Genomic DNA, 10,536 nt, shown 5'->3' on the forward strand with positions numbered 1-10,536 from the left:
GCGGGCCGAGGATGGAAAAGTGTGCCGGGAGGGACGCTGGCCCCAGACTAAAACGTAACCCGCCCCATACTGCGAATGGAAAAACGGCAACTCCGTATTTCCTTTAGGAAATGGGTGTTTAGTGTCAGTTTGGCAAAAAGGGGCGAGGGGAAGGCTCAAGCCCTGGAAAGTTCTCCCGCGGTGCATCCAAGCACTTTTCTTTTAAGGCACGTTTGATGGGTCGCAGAGCTGCTGGTTTCCTCGTGCGGACTGTGTCTCACACTCAGTGTCGCTCATTTCTCCCGGCAGACAGAAAGTCCGTGGCAGGAATACCGATTGCTCCAAAGGGCCCTTTGCCTTGGCACCAGCACTGCCCTTGGCCGGGTGCCAGCGCCGCTCGATTCTCCAATGGGCGGGTCCCGCGCGCAGCGGCCACAGGCGAACCGCGCCGGGGGACTTGCCTTGGCCCTGTGCCAGGAGCGCCCGGCGCAGCTGGTGCCGTTCGCGATCGCCACGATGGGTTCCCCGAGTCGGGTGTTTCTCGGTACCTGCACCGCTCTATGCTCCCTGCTGACCCAGGCTGGTCCCGGCTCCGTTAGGGGCTCCGCGAAGGCGTTTTGTCAGCCGTGGGTACAATAGGGGCACGGGCCGTTGTTTTTGGTTGCAGTTTCTAGTCCAGCTGGACTAGCGGTTTGTAGGTCGCTGCACGCAGGTTGAGACCGCTGCATGTGGAGCGGTGACAGCGCCGCTCTGTCGCATTCCCGGGGTTGCGTTCAAACGGCCTTTTCAAGCGGCAGCAACCACTACTTGGGGACGCGTTCTTCAGTGGCCGCTCTGTCCCTTGCACCCTGTCCTCGGCTCCTCATCAGCACTTTGCGATCAGCGTCGACTTGACAGTTTTCTGGCTGCGTCCATCGCTGGTTGTGGCAAGAGCAAAGTTCCGCGGTCCCTCCATGCGGTTGCTTTCTCAGTCCTAGGACCCCTAGTGCCGTTTTGACATTTGCAGAACCTGGTTTGTTCCGTTTTGGTCTAGGGCCAGCATCCCAAACCGGCACACTTCTCTGTCATCGCACGTATGTACACCGAGTCTCTCACTGTTCCTGAGTGTCTCGATTTTCTCCGACTCTGCCCAAACGGGTGTGCGTTGTTAGCGATACCGCTAGTGGCCGCCACTTGCAGGATCCCTGTACTTTCGTTTTCCCGGAATCCCGTCGTCTCCGCGACCGCACATCCCGCTGTTGGGCGTCCACATTGGCGCATCGGCAGCACCACGGATCGCACCGATCTGGCCGTTCCGAACCTGCAGCTCCAGACTCCCCGGGTGCGCTGAGCACCGTGTTCCTGGGGGGCAGCACCGCTGCGAGGGTCGCCCCGCCGCTTCTCGGGAGCGTTGGGCATAGAGCTGAGCCAGCCAGATGGCACTTTTTCTTTCCCTGCGTCCACAGCCATCCGGATCGTCTCTGTCTTGTCCTGACAAACGAGTCTTGTTGCCTGTGCGGGTCGCGTCTCTGTCGCAGGACCCCGCGCTCTCACCGAGTTTCGGAGTCTACCTCCCAGCACGTTTTCATTTCGCCCTGCCTGCGATGTCTTCTTAGTCTCAGGAAGTCACCGCTTAACCCTAACGAGTCAGGGACTGGCCGTGCGACGGTGACGTTTACACGGAGCACGTCCAGCTTTAGCGACGTCTTCGTGTAGGAAACCGGCATTGATTCCCCGCCGCGGTTTCTAACCTTAACTCCGAGTCCCGCGGTGCGTGTGGTTCTTAGTCACGGAAGTTTGTCTTCACACTCGAGGAGTCCCCCGTCACTTATGCTGGTGACTTTTAAACTCCCCTCGAGGTCAGGATGTGCAGGCCCACGTGTCTCCCGAACTGTCGTTTGGACAAATCCGGCGAACGTGATGTTTTGTCATTTGGGTGCACGGGAAGGTGTTCCACCTGCCCCTCTTAGTGGCGGCTCCTGTTCCCTCCCCCGCCCTTTTCCCCGTTGTGATCTTCAGCCCTAATGACATCGATCTTCTGATCATCGTTGGCTAATAGGCCCTCCCCCCAGAAAAGTAAAATGGCGGTAAAGACCCAGATACACAAAACGGCGCCTGAGAAAGTTTCCCGGAAACCCCCACGCAGAAGAGTCCCCGAGCCGCCACTCAACTTCCCCCGCGCGCGCGATTTTGCAGCCAATGAGAAGGTCCCAGCTCAGCTTCAACCCCGCTCGCTCCCCGCCCCTTCCTCCTTAGCCAGTAGGAACCGTCCAGCTCAGCCTAACTGGATATAAAAGGCCACCCCGAGTCCCCCTGCGGCTGCTCCCACGTTCCCGAGGGCACCCGCTTGTTCATCTTGCCTGCCTAATACACTTCGGTTGAGTCCCTGTCCCCTGGTGTGTCTTATTTTGCGCTCGGGCCAAGGTTTTAATTTTCAATCCTCGCAGCTGTCTGTGGAGTCACATCTCCCCAGTCCCGTGTCCACGTTTGACTGTCGTGGTTCACGTGGAGCCAGGTTTTGTGGACACTTGATGGAGCTCAGTGGACCCATCATTGCCGTCTTTCCTTAGACACTATTTCGTTCCTTAGGAAGACCTGCAATACCAAACGTTGTAATAAAAGCCATTTGTCCACGTTTTCTACGAGTCATTCATGGTTCCAGTCATGCAGTCCGCGGCCTCCCGAGCCCCGCAGACGCTTCGGAGTCTGCCCTGGGAGCCCGGGACCCGCTGCAGCAGCCACGTGGGGAGACTCTGCGGGGCAGGGCGGCCTGGTCTACTGGCCGGCGTCCCAGGAGAAGTTGTCCACGTCCCCTCGTCCGGAGCTCGGCGTCCACGCAGGAGTCGCGTTGGGAGTGTGTGTGACCCCGAAGGGGGTCGGCGGGCAGGTGTGCAGGCCGAGAAACGCGATGCGAGGTGGGGGAGGCTGGGCGGGGCGGTCGGGCCGCCTCTCACCGGGAGATCCAGCTCCTCCTGCTGACGTTCGCTCCGGCTCTGGGGCTCCCCCTGGCGACCGCTTTCGTGTCGTTCTCGTGTTCGGAGCCTCGGTGGGGGGAGGACAGCGAAGGCACCGGACGTGGCCCCAGTGCCAGAGGAACAGTCCCAGGAGGCTTCAGCACTAGCAGGACTGTCCTGGGTGCACCAGGGCATCCTCGCGTGCTCGGCCTCCTCGGAGATTAAACGTGCAGGGATGGGGGTGGCGAGACTGTCGCTGCGCTCCCGGGCTCACGCGAGGTGTGCGGGTGTGTCCGTGCGGGTCAACCGGCACGCTCCGGGCGTTTCCGTCCGTGGGCACCGACCGGGGACGAGGCAAGTGAAAGGGAGAGGGTGTCCTGCGGCCGTACGCGGTCCCTCTGGTGGCCCAGACGTCGCCTTCAACTTTTCCTTTCATTTTACCGACTCGGCCTCCGGAGGTGGGGACCGGCCTCGAACGCAAAAGGAGCAGGGAGGGGATGCAGGGCTCGACCGGGGTCCGCGTGCACCCGGTCGTCCAGGCGGCTGCCGGGAGATTTTCACCAAGTCTCAGTCCTGAGCCCGCACACACGCCTAAGCCTGCGGATGGCGGGAGGGCTACGTTTACCTTATAAAACGTAAGGGATGTGACACGAGAGTAAATGAAAACAAACGACGCATACATCAGAAAACACAACAGGAAGAAAAACAGTAAGAAACCAATTGTACTTTAAAATCAATTTGGGAAAATTCTAAAATCATAAATTACAATTCTGAAAGCTCGAAAGCGTACAAAGACAATTATTAGGATCACATTTTGAAATGAAGATGAATGCCTAGAAAACTTGCAAGTGGTAAGAGACCTGGAAAACTCAAGGAGGAAACAGTCCGGAGAATAGGCAAGGAACACGGAACGTCCGTTTTAATGCACTTTTATTTGCCACGTGGACACGTTTTGAAAATGAGAATCTTCTTCAGATAGGAAGATCCCAAAAGGCTCCTGCTGCTGCTAATAGTCTCTAGTGCCAAAGATGAAAGGGCAGCACCCCCATGACATCATGGAGACGAGGGCGCCAGCAATGTGACGAATCCACTCCAGACCTCCTGCCAGAAGTGCGTGGCTGCTCCACCGGTAGGGGGCGGGAGGTCGGCGACACTCCACAAGGGGCACGCTGTCAGAGGCCCCGGGGTCCTGCTGTGTGTCCCCAGGGTGGGGCGTGCCTGCCCAAGGAGGCTGCTGGATGGCCTGTCTGTCGACTTCCTCTACACGGTCCACCGCTCCTATCGGACCTCCTGGCTTGTCGTGTGTCCCAGTCCGAGGAAACGCAGTGGGCTGGGCTCTGCTGGTTTCCGAAGTGCTCCGGACCGTGGGACCGAGCCCGTCTGGCAGGCCGACCCAGCGAAGGCGCCAAGGACTGGAAAGCAGATTCCCACAGCCATCACCGCTGTCGCACGAGAGCTCTACTAGAACAGGGTACACGGGGACAGGCCACGGACCGCGATCTTCTGAGCTCAGGATCGTCGGAGGCTGGGACTCTGACGTCACCTCTGGGCAATCCCAATCCTGCTTCAGACAGCCGGGGAAGTGCCGCTCCATGGCTTCAGCCTCAGACCAGCAGGACGCTGCGAGCGGGGGCGCTGATGGACCAGGCACAATGGTCAGCAGGACACCAGCCTCGCTATTTATGCTCTCCAGGGCTCGGGGCGGAGCCGAGGCAAAGATGACAGACCAAGGGAAAACGAAAGTTTGAGAGACTCCGTAAGACCCAGACATTTCGAATAGAAAAACGTAGCTGAGAAATCAAACGGAAATGAAATAAATGTACAACAACAGCAAGTTCTGAGAACCAGCCATACAGACTCCGCAAAACGGAGTTTTTTCCATATGCTACGATTAAGAGACCGCTGAGAACTAAGCTGGTACGTGTAACGCTTCGGCTCCATTTTCTCAGGCCAGAAGAACCATTTAAAACGCTCCCAAGTACCCGACCGTCCATGGACTTCTAGGTGAGTCAGAAATCACGTCCGCGTGGGTCGCGCTGCGCGCCGAGCGTCCCTCTGTCCCGTGGTCGAAACCCTTCCCGCGGCACCGCGCGCTCAGGGTACGGTCCGCGACTCCAGAGAGGCACTTGGGAACAGTTCCTGCCAGCGTCTGCGGCAAACGGACACCCTAAGGCAACGTGAAAGACAGGGCGCACCCTCATTGTCTGTTTTATGGCCACTCGAACCGGTCCCCGTCTCCACATGTGGATTTGGACAAAATTCCTGACGGACACGCGCGCGGACCCGCGGCCCGGCGTGAACGGCTTCCCAGCCCCACCACATCCTCAGCGGACGCGTCATATATGACTCCAGAGGGCATCGTGGTAACAGCTGTGGCGGGCTACAGAAAAAACAGAAAGACCGTGTACGCCGTTCACGGCCACACACACACCGAAAACAATACGGAATCGGGAACGGCACGTTGGAAAAAACACCGGCAGGCGCCCGCTAATGCGAATGGAAAAACGGCACTAGCGGGCCGAGGACGGAAACGTGTGCCGGGAGGGGCGCTGGCCCCAGACCAAAACGGAGCACGCCACATACTGCGAATGGAAAAACGGCACTAGCGCGCCTCGGGCTGAAAAGTGTGCGGGGAGTGGCGCTGGCCCCAGACCAAAAACGGAAGACGCCCCATAGTACGAATGGAAAAACGGCACTAGCGGGCCTCGGAGGGAAAAGTGTGCCGGGAGGGGCGCTGGCCCCAGACCAAAACGGAGCACGCCACATACTGCGAATGGAAAAGCGGCACTAGCGGGCCGAGGATGGAAAAGTGTGCCGGGAGGGGCGATGGCCCCAGACCAAAACGGAAGACGCCCCATAGCGCGAATGGAAAAACGGAACTAGCGGGCCTCGGAGGGAAAAGTGTGCCGGGAGGGGCGCTGGCCCGACCAAAACGGAGCACGCCACATCCTGCGAAGGGAAAAACGGAACTAGCGGGCCGAGGATGGAAAAGTGTGCCGGGAGGGGCGCTGGCCCCAGACCAAAACGGAAGACACCCCATAGTACGAATGGAAAAAAGGCACTAGCGCGCCTCGGGCTGAAAAGTGTGCCGGGAGGGGCGCTGGCCCCAGACCAAAACGGAGCACGCCACATACTGCGAATGGAAAAACGGCACTAGAGCGCCTCGGGTGGAAAAGTGTGCCGGGAGGGGCGCTGGCCCCAGACCAAAACGGAAGACGCCCCATAGTGCGAATGGAAAAACGGCACTAGCGCGCCTCGGGTGGAAAAGTGTGCCGGGAGGTGCACTGGCCCCAGACCAAAACGGAAGACGCCCCATAGTGCGAATGGAAAAACGGAAATACCGGGCCTCGGAGGGAAAAGTGTGCCGGGAGGGGCGCTGGCCCGACCAAAACGGAGCACGCCACATCCTGCGAATGGAAAAACGACACTAGCGGGCCTAGGATGGAAAAGTGTGCCGGGAGGGGCGCTGGCCCCAGACCAAAACGGAAGACGCCCCATAGTGCGAATGGAAAAACGGCACTAGCGCGCCTCGGGCGGAAAAGTGTGCCGAGAGGGGTGCTGGCCCCAGACCAAAACAGAAGACGCCCCATAGTGCGAATGGAAAAACGGCACTAGCGGGCCTCGGAGGGAAAAGTGAGCCGCGAGGGGCGCTGGCTCCAGACCAAAACGGAGCACGCCACATCCTGCGAATGGAAAAACGGAACTAGCGGGCCGAGGATGGAAAAGTGTGCCGGGAGGGACGCTGGCCCCAGACTAAAACGTAACCCGCCCCATACTGCGAATGGAAAAACGGCAACTCCGTATTTCCTTTAGGAAATGGGTGTTTAGTGTCAGTTTGGCAAAAAGGGGCGAGGGGAAGGCTCAAGCCCTGGAAAGTTCTCCCGCGGTGCATCCAAGCACTTTTCTTTTAAGGCACGTTTGATGGGTCGCAGAGCTGCTGGTTTCCTCGTGCGGACTGTGTCTCACACTCAGTGTCGCTCATTTCTCCCGGCAGACGGAAAGTCCGTGGCAGGAATACCGATTGCTCCAAAGGGCCCTTTGCCTTGGCACCAGCACTGCCCTTGGCCGGGTGCCAGCGCCGCTCGATTCTCCAATGGGCGGGTCCCGCGCGCAGCGGCCACAGGCGAACCGCGCCGGGGGACTTGCCTTGGCCCTGTGCCAGGAGCGCCCGGCGCAGCTGGTGCCGTTCGCGATCGCCACGATGGGTTCCCCGAGTCGGGTGTTTCTCGGTACCTGCACCGCTCTATGCTCCCTGCTGACCCAGGCTGGTCCCGGCTCCGTTAGGGGCTCCGCGAAGGCGTTTTGTCAGCCGTGGGTACAATAGGGGCACGGGCCGTTGTTTTTGGTTGCAGTTTCTAGTCCAGCTGGACTAGCGGTTTGTAGGTCGCTGCACGCAGGTTGAGACCGCTGCATGTGGAGCGGTGACAGCGCCGCTCTGTCGCATTCCCGGGGTTGCGTTCAAACGGCCTTTTCAAGCGGCAGCAACCACTACTTGGGGACGCGTTCTTCAGTGGCCGCTCTGTCCCTTGCACCCTGTCCTCGGCTCCTCATCAGCACTTTGCGATCAGCGTCGACTTGACAGTTTTCTGGCTGCGTCCATCGCTGGTTGTGGCAAGAGCAAAGTTCCGCGGTCCCTCCATGCGGTTGCTTTCTCAGTCCTAGGACCCCTAGTGCCGTTTTGACATTTGCAGAACCTGGTTTGTTCCGTTTTGGTCTAGGGCCAGCATCCCAAACCGGCACACTTCTCTGTCATCGCACGTATGTACACCGAGTCTCTCACTGTTCCTGAGTGTCTCGATTTTCTCCGACTCTGCCCAAACGGGTGTGCGTTGTTAGCGATACCGCTAGTGGCCGCCACTTGCAGGATCCCTGTACTTTCGTTTTCCCGGAATCCCGTCGTCTCCGCGACCGCACATCCCGCTGTTGGGCGTCCACATTGGCGCATCGGCAGCACCACGGATCGCACCGATCTGGCCGTTCCGAACCTGCAGCTCCAGACTCCCCGGGTGCGCTGAGCACCGTGTTCCTGGGGGGCAGCACCGCTGCGAGGGTCGCCCCGCCGCTTCTCGGGAGCGTTGGGCATAGAGCTGAGCCAGCCAGGTGGCACTTTTTCTTTCCCTGCGTCCACAGCCATCCGGATCGTCTCTGTCTTGTCCTGACAAACGAGTCTCGTTGCCTGGGCGGGTCGCGTCTCTGTCGCAGGACCCCGCGCTCTCACCGAGTTTCGGAGTCTACCTCCCAGCACGTTTTCATTTCGCCCTGCCTGCGATGTCTTCTTAGTCTCAGGAAGTCACCGCTTAACCCTAACGAGTCAGGGACTGGCCGTGCGACGGTGACGTTTACACGGAGCACGTCCAGCTTTAGCGACGTCTTCGTGTAGGAAACCGGCATTGATTCCCCGCCGCGGTTTCTAACCTTAACTCCGAGTCCCGCGGTGCGTGTGGTTCTTAGTCACGGAAGTTTGTCTTCACACTCGAGGAGTCCCCCGTCACTTATGCTGGTGACTTTTAAACTCCCCTCGAGGTCAGGATGTGCAGGCCCACGTGTCTCCCGAACTGTCGTTTGGACAAATCCGGCGAACGTGATGTTTTGTCATTTGGGTGCACGGGAAGGTGTTCCACCTGCCCCTCTTAGTGGCGGCTCCTGTTCCCTCCCCCGCCCTTTTCCCCGTTGTGATCTTCAGCCCTAATGACATCGATCTTCTGATCATCGTTGGCTAATAGGCCCTCCCCCCAGAAAAGTAAAATGGCGGTAAAGACCCAGATACACAAAACGGCGCCTGAGAAAGTTTCCCGGAAACCCCCACGCAGAAGAGTCCCCGAGCCGCCACTCAACTTCCCCCGCGCGCGCGATTTTGCAGCCAATGAGAAGGTCCCAGCTCAGCTTCAACCCCGCTCGCTCCCCGCCCCTTCCTCCTTAGCCAGTAGGAACCGTCCAGCTCAGCCTAACTGGATATAAAAGGCCACCCCGAGTCCCCCTGCGGCTGCTCCCACGTTCCCGAGGGCACCCGCTTGTTCATCTTGCCTGCCTAATACACTTCGGTTGAGTCCCTGTCCCCTGGTGTGTCTTATTTTGCGCTCGGGCCAAGGTTTTAATTTTCAATCCTCGCAGCTGTCTGTGGAGTCACATCTCCCCAGTCCCGTGTCCACGTTTGACTGTCGTGGTTCACGTGGAGCCAGGTTTTGTGGACACTTGATGGAGCTCAGTGGACCCATCATTGCCGTCTTTCCTTAGACACTATTTCGTTCCTTAGGAAGACCTGCAATACCAAACGTTGTAATAAAAGCCATTTGTCCACGTTTTCTACGAGTCATTCATGGTTCCAGTCATGCAGTCCGCGGCCTCCCGAGCCCCGCAGACGCTTCGGAGTCTGCCCTGGGAGCCCGGGACCCGCTGCAGCAGCCACGTGGGGAGACTCTGCGGGGCAGGGCGGCCTGGTCTACTGGCCGGCGTCCCAGGAGAAGTTGTCCACGTCCCCTCGTCCGGAGCTCGGCGTCCACGCAGGAGTCGCGTTGGGAGTGTGTGTGACCCCGAAGGGGGTCGGCGGGCAGGTGTGCAGGCCGAGAAACGCGATGCGAGGTGGGGGAGGCTGGGCGGGGCGGTCGGGCCGCCTCTCACCGGGAGATCCAGCTCCTCCTGCTGACGTTCGCTCCGGCTCTGGGGCTCCCCCTGGCGACCGCTTTCGTGTCGTTCTCGTGTTCGGAGCCTCGGTGGGGGGAGGACAGCGAAGGCACCGGACGTGGCCCCAGTGCCAGAGGAACAGTCCCAGGAGGCTTCAGCACTAGCAGGACTGTCCTGGGTGCACCAGGGCATCCTCGCGTGCTCGGCCTCCTCGGAGATTAAACGTGCAGGGATGGGGGTGGCGAGACTGTCGCTGCGCTCCCGGGCTCACGCGAGGTGTGCGGGTGTGTCCGTGCGGGTCAACCGGCACGCTCCGGGCGTTTCCGTCCGTGGGCACCGACCGGGGACGAGGCAAGTGAAAGGGAGAGGGTGTCCTGCGGCCGTACGCGGTCCCTCTGGTGGCCCAGACGTCGCCTTCAACTTTTCCTTTCATTTTACCGACTCGGCCTCCGGAGGTGGGGACCGGCCTCGAACGCAAAAGGAGCAGGGAGGGGATGCAGGGCTCGACCGGGGTCCGCGTGCACCCGGTCGTCCAGGCGGCTGCCGGGAGATTTTCACCAAGTCTCAGTCCTGAGCCCGCACACACGCCTAAGCCTGCGGATGGCGGGAGGGCTACGTTTACCTTATAAAACGTAAGGGATGTGACACGAGAGTAAATGAAAACAAACGACGCATACATCAGAAAACACAACAGGAAGAAAAACAGTAAGAAACCAATTGTACTTTAAAATCAATTTGGGAAAATTCTAAAATCATAAATTACAATTCTGAAAGCTCGAAAGCGTACAAAGACAATTATTAGGATCACATTTTGAAATGAAGATGAATGCCTAGAAAACTTGCAAGTGGTAAGAGACCTGGAAAACTCAAGGAGGAAACAGTCCGGAGAATAGGCAAGGAACACGGAACGTCCGTTTTAATGCACTTTTATTTGCCACGTGGACACGTTTTGAAAATGAGAATCTTCTTCAGATAGGAAGATCCCAAAAGGCTCCTGCTGCTG

General features: G+C 59.0%; 1 protein-coding gene across 1 annotated transcript; it reads right to left on the reverse strand.

Annotated features, from left to right (window-relative positions):
- Window positions 1–3,918: 3,918 nt before the first annotated feature.
- On the reverse strand, window positions 3,919–4,683 carry LOC134370461 (annexin-2 receptor-like). The gene has a single exon (XM_063087570.1). The coding sequence runs from the start codon at window positions 4,681–4,683 to the stop codon at window positions 3,919–3,921; it is 765 nt and encodes a 254-aa protein (XP_062943640.1).
- Between the last annotated feature and the right edge of the window lie 5,853 nt (window positions 4,684–10,536).

The sequence above is a fragment of the Cynocephalus volans genome, chromosome 2, assembly GCF_027409185.1.
Source record: "Cynocephalus volans isolate mCynVol1 chromosome 2, mCynVol1.pri, whole genome shotgun sequence".
Classification (NCBI taxonomy): Eukaryota; Metazoa; Chordata; class Mammalia; order Dermoptera; family Cynocephalidae; genus Cynocephalus; species Cynocephalus volans.